Raw genomic sequence first — 22,574 nt, 5'->3', positions numbered from 1 at the left:
AATAACTATATAACAATGTGTATATACATATTTTCCTTGGGCAGGAGCTTAATTATAGGATAAATTATCAGGATTTTTTTAAAATTTATTATAATTATAATTATCTCTTCATTATTTAAAAAATAATAAATATTCTTTGACATTAATAATGGTCCAACAAATATTAGTGACAACATGAGGGATTGGCTAGAAAGATAGTTTTGGTGGGAAAGACATGTTAAAGAGAAGGGTTTGGATTCAGTAGTTTGGAGGTAGTGGTCCCAGAGCACGCCACTAATGGCTTTTTGGAGTGGGGATGGGAAGGGGACAATTATGCCCAGCTGTGTTCCATCCCTCAGACCCAACTTACTGGATAATTTTGTCATTTTTCATATTTAAAGTCTCTCTGTTTGGTCAATTCCTTGTTTCTGTTGTTAATCAGACATTGGGTTGCAGTTGCATCATCCATGTCGTCCTAGGTTTTCCTCTTTCTCTTCTTTCCTATTTTACTACTCCCTAATTATTTCTTTTCTCTTTCCCATTGATCACTTCTTCTGATTTTTTCTTTTTTGAGTTAATGAAGAGATGATTAAGTAGCATAAAATGACATAATTTCATGTAAGAATATCCAATCCTATTGTTCACTGAAATTTTAACCTAATACCTTTTTATATGTGACTGAACATGATGAAACCAATGGGTTTGATCCAAATTGTTTGAGGAAAAAGGGTAATGAATTTACTCTAATACTATACTAAAAAGGGTAGTTCATGGAAAGGAAGAGCTAAAGTTGAATTAATCCATCACAACAATTTAAAGCATCTTTATAATGTGGGCCAATTTCTTTTTTTTATATATATATAAATAAGAAAACACATCGATTATTACAAAAGAAAAAAAAACAAGAGTATGAATGTCGTGGTACTTTTATTTGAAACAAAAAAGTCTATTTGAGGGATGAGAAATTCTAACTCAAATCAAGTTTGATTTGATTTAAATTAATTATATGACAAATATAATATACTTGTCATATGATTGGTGTACAGTTGAAAATAAATAACTAATAACATAACAAATATACCAACGAATAGTTATTAATTGATTTGGTTTCATCAAATATAATTATGGTAAAAAAAGTTACTGATGGGAGAGAGAGAGAGGGGAAATGTTCACATAATTACTACTTTATTATTTCTCCTTTTGAGGAGTAAAGTAAAACAAAGGTTGTTTTGTGGGGGTGTTGTTTGACCAGTCAAAATCACAAGAGTTGGGAGTCCATTAACTGAAGCAATACGTACAATTACTTACCATATAACAACTGAAATCCTCTCTCATAGTAAGAACTTACATTGGTTAATCCTTTTTCTTACCTCACATTCTAATACTTAGAGAATGATTTCGTAGCTGCTTACATATATATACGAGGATTATTGTTTCCTTTTCCTTTTTCATCAATTCCCCTCATCATCATGTCTTGTCTACTGGTAGGATCAAATGCTGTAATTAACTGAAAAAGAAGAAACAAGCTTGTCTGCCTGCCTGTAATCATAAAACTCGACCCACGCTCTCCAAATGCCCTTCATCATCATTTTTACAAAAAGAAAGAGAGAGGCGTGGAGCTCGCCACCTTTCTTTTTCAAAAGCACTTCTCTTTTTTGATTAGTTTTATGGATTAACAAGCACTAAATTAAAATTATTTTTGTCGAACAGAATCAATCACATAATATTGTAATAAGCTTATCGCATCATGGATCACTCACCCATTCTGAACTGATATGGGGACTAGAATTTTTCAGAACAGAAACCATCATTTTATTTTTATATAGAGAAAAAATGACTAGGGATGCAAGAATTAGAGGAGGCAAACAAGGATTTGGTACGAATGGTTCTTTCTTGCAATCTTGGTAATAAAATTTTTGTTGTTTGATTTTATTTAATTGGATGTAAAGGTGGTGATGGGGAAGGTGGGCTAAACCATTAACAATCTCCAAGACACTTTTATTGAGATTCTCACATTCTTTAAAATATAGTTTAAGTTTTGGGACTTTATTGAATGGCCAAACGCAAGGAATGTTGGATTCCCCTGTGTCCCTCCTTTCCCATTATTACACACATCATGCATGTGTATATGTATACTTGGAATTTTCTTTTCAAGGTAAAAAGATAAATGAAATAGTCTTATTATTACATAAAAGTTCACAGGGATAATGACAAGATTAAGTTGTACTTACCCCGAGACTACACATTTCCATGCAATAATATGGCTACCTAGTGACTGACTGGCCCATGAAGATACTTGGATTATTTTGTCTGGGCACTGTTTTTGTCTTGATTTACTGCTCAAAAATTTGAAATCGTTAAAGAATATTAATGCTAAAACATTATCTCAAATAAACACTCACAGATTCACACACATACACACACAATCATATAGTAGAATTTATCCCATCTTAGGTTAACTTTTTGTTTGTAAAATATTCTTTTCTTGACAATCTCCTGACCCGTGACAGGCGTGCTGCTAGTTTCCTTTATACAGCACAAAAGACTGAGTTACTTTTCTTGGACTGGCAGACTATGAAAATGAATTTCTGCCATAGAAAGCAAGAACTGAGTTTTCATCTGGAGATCATTACACTACTCATCCAAGGAAGAAGGAGCCATTGGTGAGTGAGTGAGTGAGAACAGCTTCATCTCTAGCAATAAGCAATCTTCAGTTGTTTTTGCCCCAATGGAAATGAGAAGAAGAGAGATGGAAGCGGCACTTTGGGTCATCACATTTCTATGCTTTTGGAGCTCTGCGATAGGTTTGCTTTCTCCCAAAGGTGTAAACTTTGAAGGTACACATCCCAGTATGAGAATTTGAACTTGTGATGGTGAAATGAAGATATCTGCTTATCTTGGATTTTTTTTGATTGCATCCAGTGCAAGCTTTAATGGGCATAAAAGCTGGTTTGAGGGATCCTCATGGGGTTCTTGACAATTGGGATGGGGATGCTGTTGATCCATGTAGCTGGACTATGGTCACTTGTTCTTCTGAGAGTCTTGTTATTGGCCTGTAAGCCTTATCCCTAACCAGAACCTACCTTTTTCTCTTAACCACTTGAGGGATTCATAAAGATTTTAGGATGTTAATTTGGTTGATAGATTGTCTTATGCAGAGGGAGTCCTAGTCAGAATTTATCTGGTACTCTATCTCCAAGCATTGGGAATTTGACGAATCTTCAGATAATGTAAGTACAGAGTATTAGGTTAAGTGTTTAAACTTTGTTTCATGTTTAGTTTTCTCTGTAAGAAGGTAGTTTCTTGGTGGACATGAGATTTTCTTGCAGACTGTTGCAGAACAACAACATAACAGGACCAATCCCAGTTGAACTTGGGAGGCTGTCAAAGCTTCAAACACTTGATCTTTCAAATAACCTCTTCATTGGCAGCATTCCTCCTGCCTTAGGCCACTTGAAAAGTCTCCAGTACATGTAAGCACTGAAGTTGAATTTGATAAGTTAAGTAGTATATGAAGTGTATCTTTGAGTTGATGATAGTCTGACGTGATTTATTTTACTGAATCAGGAGGCTAAACAATAACAGTCTCTCTGGAGAGATTCCATTGTCACTAACCAACATGACACAGCTTTCTCTTGTGTAATTGTCGTTTCCCTCTTTGCATCAGCTAGCAAATTCTGTCTTCTCATTAGAATTTTTGTAAGTTTATTGTGCTTTTCTGATTTCAGGGACTTGTCTTACAACAACTTGAGTGGACCTGTACCTAGATTCCCTTCCAAGACATTTAAGTAAGACATTGTCCTATTTTGATTCGTTGCGAGTCTGCATATGCTGTTGTAGTGGAACTAAGATAAGTTAAACCCTCCTGCTGTTTGTTTTTACTTGTTATTACAGTATCATTGGAAACCCCTTAATATGTGAGACGGGATCCGAGCCACAATGTAACGGTGGCATAACATTGATGCCAATGTCCATGACCTTGAACACTTCAGAGAGTATGATTGTATTGCTTAATTTTTTAAAGTTTTTTGGTTTTCTTCATATGTTGTCTGTTATCCCGATGTTGTTCTGATTAATTCTTCCAACAGCTGCTCTTGCTTCGGCCAAATCAAAACATCGCAAGCTTGCCATTGCATTTGGAACAAGCATCAGTAGCATCTGTCTACTTGTCCTCGGATTTGGGCTGTTTTTATGGAGAAGACATAGGCATAAGCAACAAAACTTCTTTGACGTCAATGGTTTGGACAGTACTCTTGAAATTCAATTGAACTAGCACAATAGACTAGCTCAGATCTTGAACTAACAATATATCATATTAAAATCTCAGATCGTCAACACGAGGAAGTCTCCCTTGGAAACTTAAGGAGGTTCCAGTTAAGGGAACTGCAGCTTGCAACCAACAATTTTAGCAGCAAAAACATCTTAGGCAAAGGCGGGTTTGGAAATGTCTACAAGGGCTATCTCCCAGACGGGACAGCTGTGGCTGTCAAGAGGCTTAAAGACGGTAGCACGGCCGGTGGGGAGAAACAATTCCAGACGGAAGTTGAGATGATCAGCCTAGCTGTTCATCGCAACCTTCTAAGACTATATGGTTTCTGTATGACGGCAACTGAGAAGCTTTTAGTCTACCCCTACATGTCGAACGGAAGTGTTGCTTCGCGTCTCAAATGTATAGTTCTCTTCCATCCCTCATAATCCATTAGCGCACGAACATTATTCTTTTTGCTTGATCAAGTATAGTAATGTTGTTCATTTCACTTGAACAGCAAAACCAGTCTTGGACTGGGGCACACGAAAACGAATTGCGTTAGGAGCGGCAAGGGGGCTGTTATATCTCCATGAGCAGTGTGATCCAAAGATAATTCACCGAGACGTCAAGGCTGCAAATATACTTCTTGATGACTACTGTGAGGCAGTGGTAGGAGATTTCGGGTTGGCGAAGCTGTTAGATCACCAAGATTCTCATGTAACGACTGCTGTTCGTGGGACAGTGGGGCATATAGCCCCGGAATATCTATCTACAGGCCAGTCTTCTGAAAAGACAGATGTGTTCGGATTTGGGATCCTTCTGCTTGAACTCATCACGGGACAACGAGCATTACAATTTGGCAAGTCAGCAAATCAAAAAGGGGCAGTTCTTGATTGGGTGAGCACATGCACATCTTGTTTAATTTAAGTTACAAGACTGGATTCATTTCTAGCACAATAAACACTTTCATCAAACTATGCTCCAGGTGAAGAAACTCCACCAAGAGAAGAAATTAGAGGATCTCGTCGACAAAGATTTGAAAAACAACTATGACAGAATAGAACTAGAGGAGATGGTCCAAGTGGCTCTCTTGTGCACACAATATCTTCCCGGCCTGAGGCCGAAAATGTCTGAAGTGGTTAGAATGCTCGAAGGAGATGGACTAGCAGAGAGGTGGGAAGCATCACAGAGACTAGAGTCAAACAAGCTGAAAACACAGGAGCTCTCGTCATCCGAACGATATTCAGACCTCACCGATGATTCTTCGTTGCTGGCACAAGCCATAGAACTGTCTGGTCCAAGGTGAAAAACAACTTGCATTTGTCTAAGTGATGGACAAATCACCCGACTTCTCAAAGGAGAAGGTCACATATAGTTAAAGAGTAATGAAGGGCCGTTTTCTTTATTTTGTTGTAATAGCATAGCAAACATCCAAGCTTCAAAGAGCTCTGATGTTTCATCCCTACTGTATATACTTTTTTTTTTTTTTGGTTTTTTAATCCTTTTTGTATGAGATGAGTTGATGCCATTCCAATAGGGGGGAGAAGTGTTGTTCTTACTCTAAATTTGAGTGATTTATTATTTTTGGAGTGTGATGAAATTCTCAAGTCTGTCAGTCCAATATTCTATCTTTTTTGGTTAAGTAATAGAATCATTATTTTTTTCCAAATAAGCTCATAAAATTATAACATCTTATTCTTTTTAATAGAATAAATTTATTCTTTTAAATATCTTATAAAATCTCTACATCATATTACGAAATTTTAATTATTTTATGAAGTATTTTAAGAGTTTATAAATTCATGTAAATACTCTCAATGCCCTAAAGATAATTCTTCAAAAATATTTGTTCTTCTTCGGACGAGATCGAAAGGTCGTAAGGGGCCGTTTTGAGGTTCAAAGGACATGTAAAAGGTGATGGAGTCATCCCAATTAGAATAGTGCGATGGTCAAGTTTTAGTAAGATGGTCTATTAATGTTAAGGTCGGAACTAAAATTTAAAAATAATAAATACACACCTAAATATTGAGTTAGAGGAGTATTTATAGATTCCCATGAATGTAGGGGATGATATTAGGGCTTGCCCTGACTCCTGAGAATACCATGTGTGTCAGAATCCTGAGATGAACCGGGTTCGACTCAAAAGAATCAAATTCATCCCTAAAATAATCCAATATTTGATTAATAAATGGTGAATGGGGAGTTTTATCCAATTGAGAGGAATTCCAGAAAACACAACAGAATAATGTTACTATTTGGGCTTTAGATAACTTAAGATCATTCAATAATGGGCCGTTTCGTGTGCCCCCAACAATTCCCCGAGCCCATAAAACACCCCCCCCCCCTCTCTCTCTCTCTCGCTCTCTCGATCTTTCCCTCTCGTTCCCCGGGTTTTATTAGTTTCTTCGGAATTTTAGAAATTAAACCCTAATTTACTCAATCAAACACTGAATTCCATGTGCTTGATAATTCTTTTCAACTTTTGCCTTGGAAATCACTGTACTGATTCAACTTAATTTGTCTTCCCGCATTATACTTCAGAGATTGATTAGAGAAAGTTCGGGACAGGAATCAGGATGGAGTGTGTTGTTCAGGGAATTATAGAGACTAAGGTAAGTTCACAGAGAAGAACTGCCGAGCTTGTGTCGCCGTAATACATGCTACTGTGATTCTTTTATCACTTAAGTTAGAATTTGTCGAACTGAATTCTATCTGCTGAAAGTTTGAAAAAAAAACTATTTTGTATCGTATTGTTTTATTTTATGTTCTTGTAGTTTTATAGCAGTATACTTTGCAGATTAAATTTGACTATGCGCGTGATCATGAACTCTAACCTTGGAAATGTGGATGAGTTCTAGCCTCGTATTATTTGGAATTTTGCTTGATTTTATTTTCTTTCTTTCTTTTTCCCTGGATGTGGGTTTCGTTGTTTGATATATTAGTCATTACATTGTTCTTCAGCATGTGGAGGCCCTGGAGATTCTTCTTCAAGGACTTTCTGGCGTTCATAGAGAGAGTCTGAGAATTCATGAGTTATGCTTGAAAAGTGTCCCAAACCTTGGTATTGATTCTCTCTCGAGCTTTTTAAGGACTAAGCACAGATATACATAAATTTACATGAATTTGCATCCTTGATAATTTACTCCAACTCTTTATTCCTATAATCATCTAAAACGTGTGTAACTCACCTAGTCTCGGCAGTTTGTTACATGTCTCCGTCACAATTAGTGACATGGCTGACTAAATTTTATGGTATTTTAGTTCATTTGAGATATGTTCTTTCTTTCTTGTAGGATTAGTATCATCTGAAGTTCGACTTCTATGTGATCTTGAGCAGCCTGAACCCGCATGGTAAGAAGGGGATTCAATGATGACATACCTTTTTGTTATTAACTGATATGGAATATTAAATAATGCTTAGGACTGTCCGCCACATTGGTGGTGCGATGCGGGGTGCTGGTGCTGAGCAAATATCAGTGCTGGTAAGGACTATGGCAGAAAGTAAAGTAAGCAAAAATGCACTTCGCTTATTTTATGCTCTTGGATACAAGTTAGACCATGAACTGCTGAGGGTGGGATCTGCCTTCCATTTCCAGAGAGGTGCTCAGATAACAGTGACAGTGTCTTCAATTAATAAAATGCTGAAACTGCATGCAACTGACGATGCAGTGCCAGTAACACCAGGTATACAGCTGGTTGAAGTGACAGCCCCTGCATCGTCTGAGAACTACACGGAAGTTGTTGCAGCTGTGTCATCTTTTTGTGAATATCTTGCACCGTAAGTGCATCTGTTCAATTTTCTTCTGCTAAAGATTCTTGACTGTGAGGTTTGAAATTCTAGGTCTTGGCTAGTTGAGTAATTTGTGTGTTCCACAAAGAAACAGATAATAATTTTGGGATCTTAACGGAGTCACAAGAATTGTCTTCTACATACTATATACATCTGACTATAAGACCACAGGTATAACTAGATAGTGGTTCCTCCATTTATATAACTTTTCTGTAACTGGCTAGAGTACTGATTTAATGCCAGAAAGTGTTGATTAAATGATGCAGACATTCATTCCTTACATAAGCATTTGACCAAGATATTAAGTCATCAACCTATAACTGAACTATATAAACTTTCTCCCCATCTTGTCTTTTTGCAAGTTTGCATGTTCAAAGATTAATAGCACGCAAGAAAATGAAAGTGATGGAGAGGCATTCTTATGTTCATCCAAATTCTTGGCTCTCATTCTTAAATTTTTACACTTTCTGGTCTCTGAATTTGTGCTTCAATTTGGTTACATATGAAGTCAAATTTCTACCTTACACAATGAGGAATAATAAATTTCTTTATCAATTTTTCAGGTTACTCCATCTATCAAAACCCGGTGTCTCAACAGGAGTTGTTCCCACTGCTGCTGCAGCTGCTGCATCGCTGATGTCAGATGGCGGAGGAACAGCACTTTAGCAGACTTGCAAAAGTTCCAAATACTAAAAAATTGTGAATTACTAGCTACTTCCTGCTATTAGTTTTTCATCAAATTTTCAGCAGATTAGTGCCACATGTAGAGGCAAACTTCACATTTACTCCTTTATGAATGCCATCCATTGACAGTAGTAGCCTTTGGGTTTCTACATAAGCTCCCCTCTCTCACTCATTCCACACTGTGTATTAGGGGAGAACCTGTAAATCTGTTCTTGTTTGACCTTACTGTTTATTCAAGAGCCACATTATGGGGATTAATTTTTTTTCTTTTTTATTTTATTTTGTATTTCTCAGATTAAAGGGATAAACACAATGAACCTTGTAAACGTGTAAAAATTTTCATTAAAGGATTGATGGTGATTGGAGGGTTTTTTTTTGTTTGATAATTGATTGGAGGGGTTCCAAAGGAAAGGGCAGATGCGCATCTATTTCTTTCATTGGGTCCATAAGCCCACGTGATACAGATAGGTGCTTATACTTGTGAGAACTGGTGGCTGAGGTTTATAGTGATCCTCCCCTTCTCTACTATACACTGCTGGGCTCATCTGACTCATCATAGTTTCTTTCATTGATCCAATTTTAGCCACGTCCACCACAAAGTGTTATTAGTTTCCGGTTTATCTCCAAACAAAAAAACAAAATCAATGTTACCAGACTGTTCATTTCTGACTGCCACTTAGTAGTGTAGCTCTTGTTCTATTGGGCCTGCAGTGGGACTCCCATGACATTGATGGCGATTTCATTTCATTTTGATTTCCCCAATAGGCACATGCAATATGTCTATGTATGTACCATGGTGGCAAAATTGGTTTGTGGTAGGCCTATCAAGTATTTTGGATTCTAATTCCAATTCGTTACTTGGATTTGGTTCAAACCATCTGTTTCCTTCAATAAAATGAATTGTGATTTTCATTAAATTCACTAATTGTCCATCAATTTACTAACACATTAAGTTTGTTCTTATATCAAATTTTTCTCTTAATCCCGACAAAAAATTATACCGTGGTTAGTAATTTCATGAACGAATTTGCTTCACAATGACATCGAGGAGGTAAAAGACGTGTTTGATTAGTATTTAATGTATAAAAAGCCTAATCTCAAATTCCTCTCACCTTTCTTCTGAAACTGCATATTTGCATCATACCCAATGAATATTAAGACTCTAAATGTCGAAATAAACCATGTATGGTGGGTCTAAACGAGTTATGTCCTTTTTTATTGTTGACTGTAGTTATTCTAAATCATGAAACTTTTGTACCTTACAAGAATAATGTTTTATCTTGGTAGTGCACTAAAAGAGTGTGTACAACTATTGATGCAACAGCAACAGCACCATGATACACTTGAATTCCCCAAATCAATTGAATCCAAAAGCCAACTCTCTGGACCCCTTGAGACTCTCAAGGCCCCATCAAATTTTATTGCAGCCACAAGTTTCGTTACCCGCTTTTCCCACCCACTAATTTCTTGCCATCTGTCGTCTCATGGATTCCCGCAGTTCCCTCCTATTAACTCCCACCCCGACACTCGTACACTGAAACAATCGCTAATCAAAACAGAGCAACCAAATTACAATGCTGAAAGTCGAAAACAGCGCCGGAAACGACCCCGGAGGCGCCAGATACAACTGGCTTTCGTCCCGCCGCCAGCCGTTCTGGCTGTGCGAAGCCTGTGAACGCGCTCCGGCAGCCTTCCTATGCAAGGCTGACGCCGCGTCCCTCTGTGCGGCCTGTGATTCTGATATCCACTCCGCCAACCCTCTCGCCCGCCGCCACCATCGCGTACCCATTCCGCAGGTTCCTAATACACTCTACGGCCCTTCTGCTCCTGGATTAATAACTGGGCCGGCGGCAGGAGATGCAGAGGAAGAATTCTTGACTCAGGAAGCTGATGAGACTGTTGATGGAGAAGATGAAGATGAAGCAGCTTCATGGCTGCTGCTGAATCCTGTCAAGAATGGCGACAACCAAAGCCATGACAACGGGCCGACGGCAGCGCTCTTTGGTGGAACGATGGATGAGTATTTGGACCTTGATGACTACAATTCATGCCAGAATAGTCAGTTCAATGAGCACTTCACCAACCAGCAGCAACATTACAGCGACAGCGTTGTGCCAACACAGTACCAGAAAGTAAAGGATTGTTTTCAATTGGGCTTGGAGTATGAGGTCTCCAACACTGCATACAGCTATCCTAATTCAATGTCTCACAATGTAAGCCTTCATCATCACTCATTATTACAGCCTATTTGCCTTCATACTATGCCAGTGTCTGCAATGAAACTGTTCGCACTTACATATCGTTCTTCGTGGTGATAATATCAGGTTTCCCTATCACCAATGGATGTTGGAGTAGTTCCAGAATCAACAATGACTGAAATTTCCATCTCCCACCAACGGCCCCCGAAAGGGACGATCGATCTTTTCTCAGGCCCTCCAATCCAGGTGCCGACTCAGCTGACTCCAATGGACAGAGAAGCCCGAGTTCTGAGGTACAGAGAGAAGAAGAAGACGAGGAAGTTCGAGAAGACAATAAGGTACGCATCAAGAAAAGCTTATGCAGAAACCAGACCCCGGATCAAAGGTCGATTCGCCAAGAGAAAAGATGTTGGAGTCGAAGTGGAGCAGATGTTTGCTGCACCTCTAATGGGAGAAAGTGAATATGGAATTGTTCCATCATTCTGAGTTCAGGTATAAAAATGGTTGGACCAAGATGATATCTATGTTTGATTTGTAATAACATACTCTAAAACTGTACTGATAATACTGTTAACTACGTGTAATTGTTATTTATAATGCTGGGATGATCACCTGATGAATTCTCTGCCTGCTGTTCCCATGTCCATGTGTATATCTGTATATGGATTGGTGATGCTTCTGTATCTGGAAGAGGTTGTGCATATACGTATGTTATGGTTTCGTTACAGATGAAGTTGTTGGAGAACTATTGTCTGACTTTTGTTGGATCATTTATGGCAATATTTGTTTTAAGAGGAGAACTCCCACCATCCACATTAATGCCCCCGTTTACTTTTCCTTTTTATTTTTATTTTCAATTTTCAACATTTCCAAAATATTTTTTTTGATTTTGTGTCAGAAATAAAAGTACGCTTGGAATGTATATTTTCAAATCTAGATTTATAGATATGAAAATGAGAAATCGTTTGAATTTAATTTGTTATATAGAAACTCTGTAAATAACTATATAGTATAATATTATTTTTATATTTTAAAAAGTCAACATAATATGATAACATGTTGTATCATCTTCTTTTTTTATTAGGTAATAATGATGTCTAGAAGGGTAGTTTCAGAAGTTTGTTTTCAATAGATTAGGTTACAAATTTCTATGAAATAAGTTTTTCAATGGTTATCGGTTAAACACACAAAACATTTAAAATACTATAATTTGGAAATTGACTTTTGAAAAAAAATATGTTAATCATTTTTTCTGTGTTAATTAAAATACAACAATTCATTTACGCAATTTTGTACAATTCACCAGGCTTATTTTTTATTTTTCAATTATCAAATAATATTTATAACCTTATTTAAAAATATTAAATTTGAACAAATCTAAAAGTCAAATTAGATCAATGGCCTAGATTTTTTTCAATTCAGATCAAAGACCTAGATTTACAATTATATATTTGTATAATTTTTAATTAAAAGATATATGTATAATATATTTATATATAAATGTGAAAAAAAGTTTATATATATATATATATATATATAAAGAGAGAGAATGAGGGGTTGGAGGACCGGCAACTTGAAAGGGGAGTGCCGATGATGGGAGAGGGAAACGGGGAGTGCCGGTGGGATATGGGAAAGGGGCAACGACGGAATTGGGGGGTGAGGGCGAGCGAGAGTTAGGGAAGGGGGAGAGGGGAGCAGTGATGGGGCGGGTGTTGGGAAGGGGTAGAAGCGCGAAGAAGTTGGTTTTTTTTTTAGAATTAAAAGTATGTATAATATATATTATATATAGAATAGTATTTTTATTTTTTAACTAAATATTTTAATAATTATATATAATACATTATATAAAAATAATATTTTATTTTTAAAAATCATACATAATCGTAATAAGATTCCTTACAATACACCACTCTTTCTAAAAAGATAAATTACTTTATTTTAAAAAATATAAACAAAATAACTTAACATTTATATTTTCATATATTGTTTTGCACATATCTCATATCACATGATAATTCGTATTTTTTGTGAAATTCAAAGGTCCAAATTTGATGTATGAATTAAAGTTGTGTGGAATTTGGTTAACCGGCCGAAACTGAACCAAACCAAAAATTCAGTTATTTAAGAAAAAAATAATTACTATCAGTTAATTATTTTTTTTCCACTCGGTAACCGAATTGAACCAAATAATCGAGTTTTTGATATATATATTTTAATTTTATTAATTATATTATTATAATTTTATATTCTCATAATTTTCAAGTCTCAACTGACGAGTGACGAATTATGAACTTATGATGTCATTGAACGAACACATCGATGTTATTCGCTATATGTATTATGTGGATTCAAAAAAAGGAAAAGAGGATTTGAAGTTTGGATGATTGCGTTGAGGGAATGGAAGAGGCCTAATATGAAGAGAAACGTACATGGGCTAAAAACAGGCCCTTATTACCAGAGAAGACCACAAAAATTAGGAATCTCAACCATCACACTTGCGGAAGTAGTGAATTTTTTCTTTACATGGATTGGCCATTGCATCTTACAGCACTAAATTTTCCACCCAACTTCCATTTACATAAATCGTCATTAGCTTTTAGGGCTGATTGCTCAAATATCAATTTACTTTTGTCATTTCATTCTAAAAACGTGGATTAAACTCATTGTAATTATCCTAACTAAAATAACTTTACCGCAGAGCTCATCAAATATTAACCCCACAAATACATTAAAAAATAAACCTAGTTTCCACTAAATCAAATATTATAAAAATGGGTGGGGATTGATGATCCCCACCATTTTCATTCTCTTGATGCAATCTTCTTAAACAAATATAAGAGAAATCCCAGTTTAAAGCCAAAAACTGGCTGGTGAGATCCCTGAAAAGCCACCTCATCTCTGTTGCAAACTATCATAGAAAAGGAGTAGTTTCCAGTTTTGCATTCATCAATATAATTAAAAGTATTAGTGAGAAAATGGGAGTTTGAGTGCATGTCATGGATTCTGCACTCACTAGCTAGTGACATACATAAAATTAGCCTCTTAATTATTTAATTATGTGTAGAGACATCATCAGCTAGCTACCAACTGATATGATATGATTCTCAACTTTATAAACCCTTTGGCTTTAACATGTTTCAAAAGGTCATTTCATGTGATCATCATCACCATCATATTTTTTAATCCATTTCCATCCCTTGTTTTAATTCTTCATCAACACTTTTTCTCCTCCCCATTCTTTATATTCATCATATTCATATCTTCAAAATGGAAAACTCTTAAGAGGATCAATCAAGTGGCCCAATCATGACATCCTATTTCTGTAAGAATAGGTCCTCGGATAAAGAAAAATGAAGTGGTATTAATTAGCACATCTACACCCCCTGAACTATAGCTTATTTACAACAACTAATCATGTATTTTGAAAAATTATACATACACCCACAAAAAAACAACATCATTCACATAAATCATCCTTTCTATTTTGGAAAATTACGCATACACTCTCGGAAAACATAAACAACCTATATTCTTTGAGTGCCATGAATGGTTTTTTTTAATTAGACAAAAAATAATGACAGTGTATGTAAATAAATCATAGATCAGGTTTGTAAATATAATTATTTTTTTAACTTACCAATGAATTGAATTATATGGTGAGGGGATTGGCAAATGTGAAATGTAGGTGTCCCACTTTCTAAACTAGAGGACCCATTCTATTTCTACCCACTCCCACTATGCACCAAAAAAACTCTGCTTCTCACACTTATTCATTCTCATCCTCCACCTCATTTTTATTTTTTTTTTCCTAACTAAACTCTTATTGGATATAAGAAACAATTATTTTTATTTAATTATTTGATGGTTTAATGAAAGTCCCAGGAAACAATATTTTAACCGCGGTTCCAACTTTCTTTTGCTATGTTAGTGGCACACTGACGAATCAAAAGACTTGACAGTATTGTTACGTGACGTCAAGTGTGGAATGCTCCTTAAACAATAAATACTCACAATAGTTAATCATTTTTCTTTATATAATCTGATGAGAATTCTAATCAACAAATGCAATCAATCGATACAAAATAACAAAAATACTAAACTAGAAACGTAAATATATACCCAAATTTATGAAATTCCAACTTATAATCTTTCAATTACAAAATTTATATTTTACTAATTGAGCAAGTCCCGGTTCACTATTAACCAATCAACTTGTCATGTGTAAATCATGTCTAATGTATGTAGTTGTCATTATTTTGATGAGAATAGGGAGCCAAGTGCCTACCGACTTATATATATATATATATCTGCCAAATGACGATATTTATATATATATATGTAATCATACCTAATTTTGTTAAAATTTGCATAATTAAGTCGCATTATTAGAAAGGAGGCATTAATGGTTAGGTTAAGGTACTAAATGGTAATTAATTTTGGTACGTATAAATAGAGCAATGGTGTATGAGAGGAATAACGGTGTAGTGTCTATGGGTCCATTATGTGCTCTAAAAACTGAACACACATCCTACACATTAGCGTGTTCTTGTGTGCTTTGTTTTTTTTAATTGGCAAACGAATGAAAAAATTACGACGGAACCCCCACAAACTGATCTGGGAGGATTGCGCCCCTTGTGTATTTAGGATGGAATCTCTACAGCTGATTTACTGTCGTAAAAAATTAAAATATAACTAAATGAGAATCAATACATAAGTTATAACATATATTTAGCCCCACTGACGCATTTTTGTGTTGCGTGTGTGCGTAAAATGCACTTTGTGGCCGCATCTTGTTGCGTATGTTTTCATGTAAAGGGAAAAAAATAAAAAATGAAATGGGAAGCTTTTGTAGGGAGAAAAAGAAAAAAAGGTTCATATATAAAATATGATAATTTGAAGCCAAAATCTATTCGTCTTTCTTCCATAGTTTATGGTAATGCGCGTGCATCTTCTTCTTTTTCTTCCACCAATTATATGTATGATAATATCATTGACAACGAATAAAATATTTAATTATCAAGATATTTTGAGATATGAAATTAAATAAACATTAGTGTGTACATAATGGGAAGACAAAGTAATTTAAAACAAAAGAAATCAAAATATTAAGGTTTATACATATCAGAATAATAATAATAATAGAAAATACCATACCTATCCTTGCATAAGCAATATATTAATTAAAATTAAATGGATAAATACCTACCCTTTTCATAGAATCTAAACCAAATCCTCGTAACTACAGATTTCTTAAGAATTTAAATATAGTGATTTAAATTTTAATTATATATTAATTTTATTCTAAAATTTATATCATATTTAATTAATTATATGTGAGCAAATATTGGGCTTAGTTAATTAAAAAATACTTGAACCCAAAGAACAGGTTTTGTTGGACCCACTGCCCATCCCACCCTACTCAGAGAAATTCACACTCATTTTTCCTTGGCGCCACCCAATTTTCCACTCGGTTTTGCTTCGTCAGCTACTTCAGATTCGAACCCCGTTATGTTTACTAAAATGCCCTCCCACGTCCAATTTATATTTATTATGAATTTACATGTTGAAACATAATACCGATGAAATTAGCTTGATTCGTAAAAATTAAATATGATTTTAATTAAAATTATAGCTTGAACCAATTATATAACTAGTGTAATACACTTGTCTTATAATTTTTGTACGATTAAAAAAAATGATCGATCATATATTTATTTTGTAATTAATTCGATTCGATCATAGATATTTTAAACAATAATTTTTCACAATTGTACATTTGAATAAAAGAATAGAAAGACAAGATTGGCGTCAAACTCTAGGGAGAGAAGATGATATGATTGGAAAGTCCGACGATAAGGAAGAGGACGAGGATGGTAGCAAGCAACACGAAGGGGTAAAGTGGGAAAACCTAGGAAAAGAAGAGACTTGGAAAGAGGGATTAACTAGCATGGGAAACAGCAAGGCAAAGCATTGCCTACTTTTCAGGCTCTGCTGTCCTAACACAACAACAAAGCAGTCTTCATATATATACCATACCCACCTACACACCCACGTCTCTCTGGAGAGTTCACTATAAGAAAGAGATGAGGCCGGGAATAGTAGTGCCAGCCCCCGCCCCAGCTGACGGCGGATTGCGGCAGTTGGGTTCCCCCGTTCCCTACCTCTTGGGAGGTCTGGGTCTCATGTTGGTAGTTGTAGCTGTGGCATTGATACTCCTCCTCTGTTCTTACTGCAAATCCTCTCACACTACTCATCATCAATCCTCGTATCAGAAATCGGAAAGGCCCCTGCACGCTTTACTGCCGGAAATGGAGGCCAGAGTTGTGGTGATCATGGCCGGAGAAACCAACCCCACCCACCTCGCTAAACCAATCCCCCCATGCTCTCAACATGTTCGACATATCTCTTAAATTGTTTGTGTATATGCATGATTTTTGATGTACTGTATATTTAGTTTAGTCGATAATTAACTAGATATTCTGACAGGCTTCCATATGATGTACGTAATTTAGTCGTAATACTGTCTTGGAGTTTCTTTTTTATTTTGTAGGACTGTAAATAAAGAAATGTTTTTTGTTTTATGTACAAATTAGTTTCAACTTTCCTGCTTTCACTATATATTAATTATGTATGGCGTTTAATTTGAGGAACAGTTGCAAAAAAAAAAAAAAAGGGATCAGAATGCCTGATTTTTAAATGAAATTAATTGAATTCTAATACCAAAGTAAATGATAATTATTAGAGGAGTCTTATGAAAAGTATCATTAACATTAAATGTAATTAGGAAAAAAAGCTGTACTAATTAACGTTGTATTAATTGTGTTGTGTGGTCAAAATCATCAACGACAATTGCAACAATCTAGTAAGATCCATGCCACTCTCATTCTAATCCAAATTCCTCTAGAATGTGCTTTTGTTCTCGATTACTTTCCTTTTTTTCTCCTTGCCCTACAAATTCAATAAATTCATACACCTATTTTTAAGTTTAAATTCAAAAAATTTTATAAAAAAATTTGAACTCAAGTAGCTGGAGTATCCTTGGGACTTAATTGTGGGGATTAGGTTGTCTGCAAAGAAAGATATCAACAATATATTTAATTTACCCCTGTCATACTAAATGAGTAGATTACTTTTCTATGGAAAAAAATAATAATTTATCTTCATGTGTTAATTAAAATAAAATAATTTATCCTGTATTTAGGAAGGTAAATTATTAAATTTTAAAAAATATAAAAAAATAAATTACTTAATTTTTTTATAAAAAATAATACACTAATTTACAATATCATAAGATCCTACCGTCATTTTTCCATATATTCCATGTAGTTCACATCACATGTAGCCAGCAAACTTGTGTGTTTCCCCAAAATTTGGTTTATAATCGAGAAAGGAATAGGATGTCCGCCCTTTAAGTCGTCCGAGGAATAAGGAACGTCACCCTATTTCTTAATGTGTTATTTTCTGTGTTGGTTAAATTATAAGGAATTTTGTTGAAGTTTATTTTAATTATAATGATCTATCATTATTTAAAAAATTATAAATATCTTTTTAAAATTATAAATATCCTAATAAATATCGTTGTATAATAAGCTATTACAAGAGTGGTTATAATTTCAAAATTATTTATAATTTTTTAAAAAAATAATAAATTATTTATAATTATATTAAATTTCAAAAAATTCTGTATTATAATTTACTCTATTTTTTTAATGGATATATTGACTATATTACCTAAGTGGTGGATGCTAAATTTTCCAGTTGATGATGTAACGAGAGACAGACAAACACTAAATTATTGTTACTTAACACGACTTGTAATATAATAAGAAATACAGTGTATATAGCCTCATATAGTTTTCCTTTCCGTCTTTGACTGACTCTCTCAAAACAACAATTAATTCTGACATACGTTGTCGTGTAATGTGCAGGAGCTCTCTCTCTCTCTCTCTCTCCTTTTTAATATTATTAAAAATTATTTAATTATAATTAAAAGTATTAATTTATCATAATTTTTAAGCAATAAATATTTATAATATAATAAAAACTCCAATTTTCTTTTTATTGGCAGTGAAGTGTGTTCATTGGTTATATTTGCGCATCAAGTATTAAATGTTAATACATGCATTCGCATAGTTGATCATGTATACACGAGTCAATATTCAACGCAGGTCATTAATGTACAAATGCATTAATTAGGTTGGATTTATACTCCAAAAAATAATGTTAAAAGCAATTACATATATTTTTTGTAAAATAGTAAAATTTATTACTAGGGTAAATTAACAACGAATTTAATAAATTTGTTAAGTAGATTACACGTTGCGTCGCAAGTTTTTCTTCCAAGGAGTCAACTCAATCATTTAGAAGAAGACTTGATTAATTAGTAGCTAGTAATCATGCATGTTTTATTATTTAATTATATATATATATATATATATATATAGCCAACTGTATTTGACAAAACTGGTGGTTGCTGGATTAGGTTTGTGGCGTCTCGGGTGCGTATGTTTGATGTGGATCCAGAATGATTTGAGTGGTTTGAAAAGGTTGTTTTAAAACAGACAACTGAGTAAGTAAAAAGTGCGATTTGTTTGCATTTATTTGTGCCAAATTAGTCTAAAGGAGGCTGCATTTTCCCCATCTACCACTTCTTTTAGTGGAAGACACACACACACACATATATTTCATGTTGGAATTCTTCTTCACCATTTTGTTTTAACAGTGGGGTCTTCTTGGAAGTTGATTGTTGTTGACTCGAATTTCTGTTTTTAAGACAAAATCTAACAAATATTTTGAAGGGGGGTCAATTTGGTCTGATTGTTCGTTGAATTGGAATGCTACCCTATATTTATCTTTTCTGTTGATTATATTTCTACAAAGATAACAATTGAGATCACAATTTCAAAGAGACTATTATTTAATATATAGTAATTGATTAAATTTGATTTGATCTAATTTGAATTAAAAAATTCCTCTACAAAAAGGATGTCAATATCCTTGAATATTATTTCATCAATTCAGATAAGAATAAAGCAGTGGGCCCTCCAGGAAAATAAGTGCATTTCTTGGGTCTGAAGACTATATTTCACAAGTGGAAGGGTCATACTGCAATTACTAGTAAGGCCTAATTGCTAAAATTTCTCATCCAATAAATAACATTTTAATAATTTATGTTTTATTCCTAACCCTTTTTTTTTTGGGGGGGGGGGGGGGTAAATTGTAATTTGTAGACATGGAAAAACATGTAACATTTATATATGTTTGTAAAAAGGATAAGATAAGAAAGAAATATACCTTCAATTAATTAGCACATGTAATATAAAGTAAAAATTGGGACTAGTTGGGGACAGACAATCCATGATATATATAATATATGTTTGTAATAATAGAAAATAAAGTGCATATGAAGAAATAATGATGACATCCTCCTCCTCATCCACTGCCCCCCAATGGCACTTTAGTATTTTCACATGTTATAGCACAGTGAATTTTAGCAGCTCTATAAATTACAACACACCCATAATCCTCTTATTACACTCACACACAAACACACATCATACACAGTTGTGTGAGAGATTGAGATGAGGCCTACACCTACACACCCTTCTTCCACCCCAACATTTTGGCACTGGAACTCTCCATTGCCTTACCTCTTCCTCGGATTAGGCCTCATGCTGTTGTTGATCACTACTGCCTTAATAATCTTGGCCTGTTCCTACCGGAAGAGGACTTCTCCACAGTCGTCTGATCATGGTGAAGGAAAGTCGGCGCAGCCATCCACGGCCGCTGCCGTCGCCGACAACACGCCCAAGATTGTGGTCATCATGGCCGGGGACGACAATCCCACCCACCTCGCAATTCCCGTCCCTTCTTCTGTTTCAGGCTGATGATCAGTGTGTGGAATAAGCGATCGAATTTTGAAGAGAGAGGAAAAAATTTTGTGGCGTTGTAATAGGAACAGAGAAATTTTGGATAATTAGGTGAGTGTGGTGGTGTGTGTGCGTAATAAGCGGTAGAGGTGGTTAATTAGTTTTTGTTCGTGAGAAGAATTCTCCGGAAATGTAAATTGACTGATGAGTATTAAATTTATGTAGATGATCAATGTTTCTTAATTTCGTCAAGAATTAAATTTTGGTTAATCTCTTCGTGTCTGAATTCCAGAAAATCAATTAAGGATGTAAGAAATTGGTAAGTAAAGATGATTGATTAGTTGGGATGATGAGAGAGAGAGAGAGGAAGATGGAGAAAGAATGACAAGACAATGAATGTTGTTTGAGGGAGATGGAGGACGACAGTGAATAACTTTATGATGAAATTTGAGCCTCTGAATGAGTTTGGGAATGAATGATTTATTTAAGGAAACGACATGGAATATTATTATTATTATTATTATAACTTTGTAGTTTTAATTTGAGAGAGATATATATAAATTAACAAACATAAGGGGAGGGGGGATTGTGTTTCTCTTTATGTCATGATGAGGGGTTTGTGGCAGTTTGATGACTATGGATCCAATCCTCCAAACGAATATGATTCCTAATTTCCCACACACCATTAGAAAAGTTGTGATATATATATTAATTCTCCCTCACAATTCCCACTTTTGCTAAACCCCAAATAATGTTTTGCGCCATTAATTAGCTCATCCATCACCATCATCATCATCGTGTCCAAACCAACCCCAATGCTTGCACTTAAGAGAACACGTGAGATCTTCTGTAATTTAGAGTTGATCTGAATGATGACTTGGCAACAATTTGAATATGGGTCTGATGAGTATATCGAACTGAATAAGTGATGATCAGCCTGCACACACAACTTGTTAGGCTAATTGAGATGGCCCTCAATTAAAACCGCTTAAATCAGATTAGGGTTTGAGGTTATAAGAAGTCGCACTTATGTGAGCTTCCTATAAAGTGTAATCTTTTAGTAACAAATGCATAAATATCAAATGAACCCTTCAAGTATTTATACGACTTTGTGTTAAAATCCATTCGGGCCATATCTCAATAGAACATTGGATTAAACGGGTCGAGTCCCAATAAAAAAATAAGCAAATTATGTAGATATGTTCTCATTTTCTTTAAGGGTGTTTTGATTCTTTTGCTGATTTAGTGTAGTTTCTCCATTAAACATGTATACCCCCACCCCAAAGATTATTAAGAAAAGAAAGAGGAAAGGAAAAGAAGAAAGTAAAAGTTTGGGATTAGTATAATGTGTGTCCAACTTTTTTCTTTGGCTTTGTTTGGTAGATTAATATTGTAGAAGGTGGGATGCATATATGTTATTGCGCGGCGGCTCGAGCACGCAAACATGTAATGATGACCTGTGAGAATTCTTGAAATATATGTTTGTGTATTGAAGAAAAAAGGGGGTTTCAGACACTGTGAATAATGGGAGACACTACTCTATACATGCACAGTAACTCTAACCCTCTCTTTACTTTCTTTTCTGTTTGGTGGACACACACACACACACACAATCTTGATAGGATACTCCGGGTGGGTGGGTCGTATTCGTGTATATATTGATTCAGGGCATGCAGGCTCAACCATCTCTAATTCCTGCACCCAGCTAGCTGCACTCATGCTTAATATTTAAAACCAGGATTTTTCTAATATTTTGTTATTTTTAAATAATAATAATAATAATAATAATCAGGAGCTGTGTTGTA

At 35.0% G+C, this 22,574-nt stretch overlaps 3 protein-coding genes across 5 annotated transcripts; all 3 read left to right on the top strand.

The window, feature by feature from the left end:
- Window positions 1–2,405: 2,405 nt before the first annotated feature.
- Window positions 2,406–5,828, top strand: LOC105177573 (protein CLAVATA3 INSENSITIVE RECEPTOR KINASE 5). 2 transcript variants are annotated; one of them, XM_011100779.3, is made up of 11 exons: window positions 2,406–2,816; window positions 2,902–3,034; window positions 3,138–3,209; window positions 3,297–3,452; window positions 3,547–3,618; window positions 3,708–3,767; window positions 3,874–3,974; window positions 4,068–4,217; window positions 4,307–4,648; window positions 4,746–5,125; window positions 5,214–5,828. In XM_011100779.3, the coding sequence occupies exons 1-11, from the start codon at window positions 2,708–2,710 to the stop codon at window positions 5,532–5,534; spliced, it is 1,896 nt and encodes a 631-aa protein (XP_011099081.1). In that variant the 5' UTR covers window positions 2,406–2,707; the 3' UTR covers window positions 5,535–5,828. The 2 variants fall into 2 exon arrangements, with proteins under 2 accessions (XP_011099081.1, XP_011099082.1); XM_011100780.3 differs by having other exon boundaries at window positions 2,408–2,816; window positions 3,309–3,452.
- Window positions 5,829–6,574: 746 nt separating this feature from the next.
- On the top strand, window positions 6,575–8,960 carry LOC105177572 (mediator of RNA polymerase II transcription subunit). 2 transcript variants are annotated; one of them, XM_011100777.3, is made up of 6 exons: window positions 6,575–6,840; window positions 7,190–7,289; window positions 7,522–7,579; window positions 7,650–7,734; window positions 7,825–8,006; window positions 8,582–8,960. In XM_011100777.3, the coding sequence occupies exons 1-6, from the start codon at window positions 6,805–6,807 to the stop codon at window positions 8,682–8,684; spliced, it is 564 nt and encodes a 187-aa protein (XP_011099079.1). In that variant the 5' UTR covers window positions 6,575–6,804; the 3' UTR covers window positions 8,685–8,960. The 2 variants fall into 2 exon arrangements, with proteins under 2 accessions (XP_011099079.1, XP_011099078.1); XM_011100776.3 differs by having other exon boundaries at window positions 6,577–6,840; window positions 7,650–8,006.
- A 1,268-nt stretch (window positions 8,961–10,228) lies between these two features.
- LOC105177571 (zinc finger protein CONSTANS-LIKE 2) lies at window positions 10,229–11,627 on the top strand. The gene is made up of 2 exons (XM_011100775.3): window positions 10,229–10,915; window positions 11,027–11,627. The coding sequence occupies exons 1-2, from the start codon at window positions 10,277–10,279 to the stop codon at window positions 11,384–11,386; spliced, it is 999 nt and encodes a 332-aa protein (XP_011099077.1). The 5' UTR covers window positions 10,229–10,276; the 3' UTR covers window positions 11,387–11,627.
- The last annotated feature ends 10,947 nt before the right edge of the window (window positions 11,628–22,574 follow it).

Source organism: Sesamum indicum, linkage group LG9 (genome assembly GCF_026168435.1).
Source record: "Sesamum indicum cultivar Baizhima isolate 11 linkage group LG9, ASM2616843v1, whole genome shotgun sequence".
Classification (NCBI taxonomy): Eukaryota; Viridiplantae; Streptophyta; class Magnoliopsida; order Lamiales; family Pedaliaceae; genus Sesamum; species Sesamum indicum.
The sequence above is the reverse complement of the archived record's forward strand: the minus strand, read 5'-3'. Positions and strand labels throughout refer to the sequence as shown.

What these genes read in the sequence shown, in the direction of transcription:
- LOC105177573 (XM_011100779.3), top strand. Translation starts at nt 2,708, where the DNA reads ATGGAAATGAGAAGAAGAGAGATGGAAGCGGCACTTTGGGTCATCACA. An exon ending in CAAAGGTGTAAACTTTGAAG is followed by an intron (nt 2,817 to 2,901) that starts GTACACATCCCA and finishes GATTGCATCCAG; the next exon opens with TGCAAGCTTTAATGGGCATA. An exon ending in TGTTGCTTCGCGTCTCAAAT is followed by an intron (nt 4,649 to 4,745) that starts GTATAGTTCTCT and finishes TCACTTGAACAG; the next exon opens with CAAAACCAGTCTTGGACTGG.
- LOC105177572 (XM_011100776.3), top strand. Translation starts at nt 6,805, where the DNA reads ATGGAGTGTGTTGTTCAGGGAATTATAGAGACTAAG. An exon ending in GAAAAGTGTCCCAAACCTTG is followed by an intron (nt 7,290 to 7,521) that starts GTATTGATTCTC and finishes TCTTTCTTGTAG; the next exon opens with GATTAGTATCATCTGAAGTT. An exon ending in GAGCAGCCTGAACCCGCATG is followed by an intron (nt 7,580 to 7,649) that starts GTAAGAAGGGGA and finishes AATAATGCTTAG; the next exon opens with GACTGTCCGCCACATTGGTG.
- LOC105177571 (XM_011100775.3), top strand. Translation starts at nt 10,277, where the DNA reads ATGCTGAAAGTCGAAAACAGCGCCGGAAACGACCCCGGAGGCGCCAGA. An exon ending in CTAATTCAATGTCTCACAAT is followed by an intron (nt 10,916 to 11,026) that starts GTAAGCCTTCAT and finishes TGATAATATCAG; the next exon opens with GTTTCCCTATCACCAATGGA.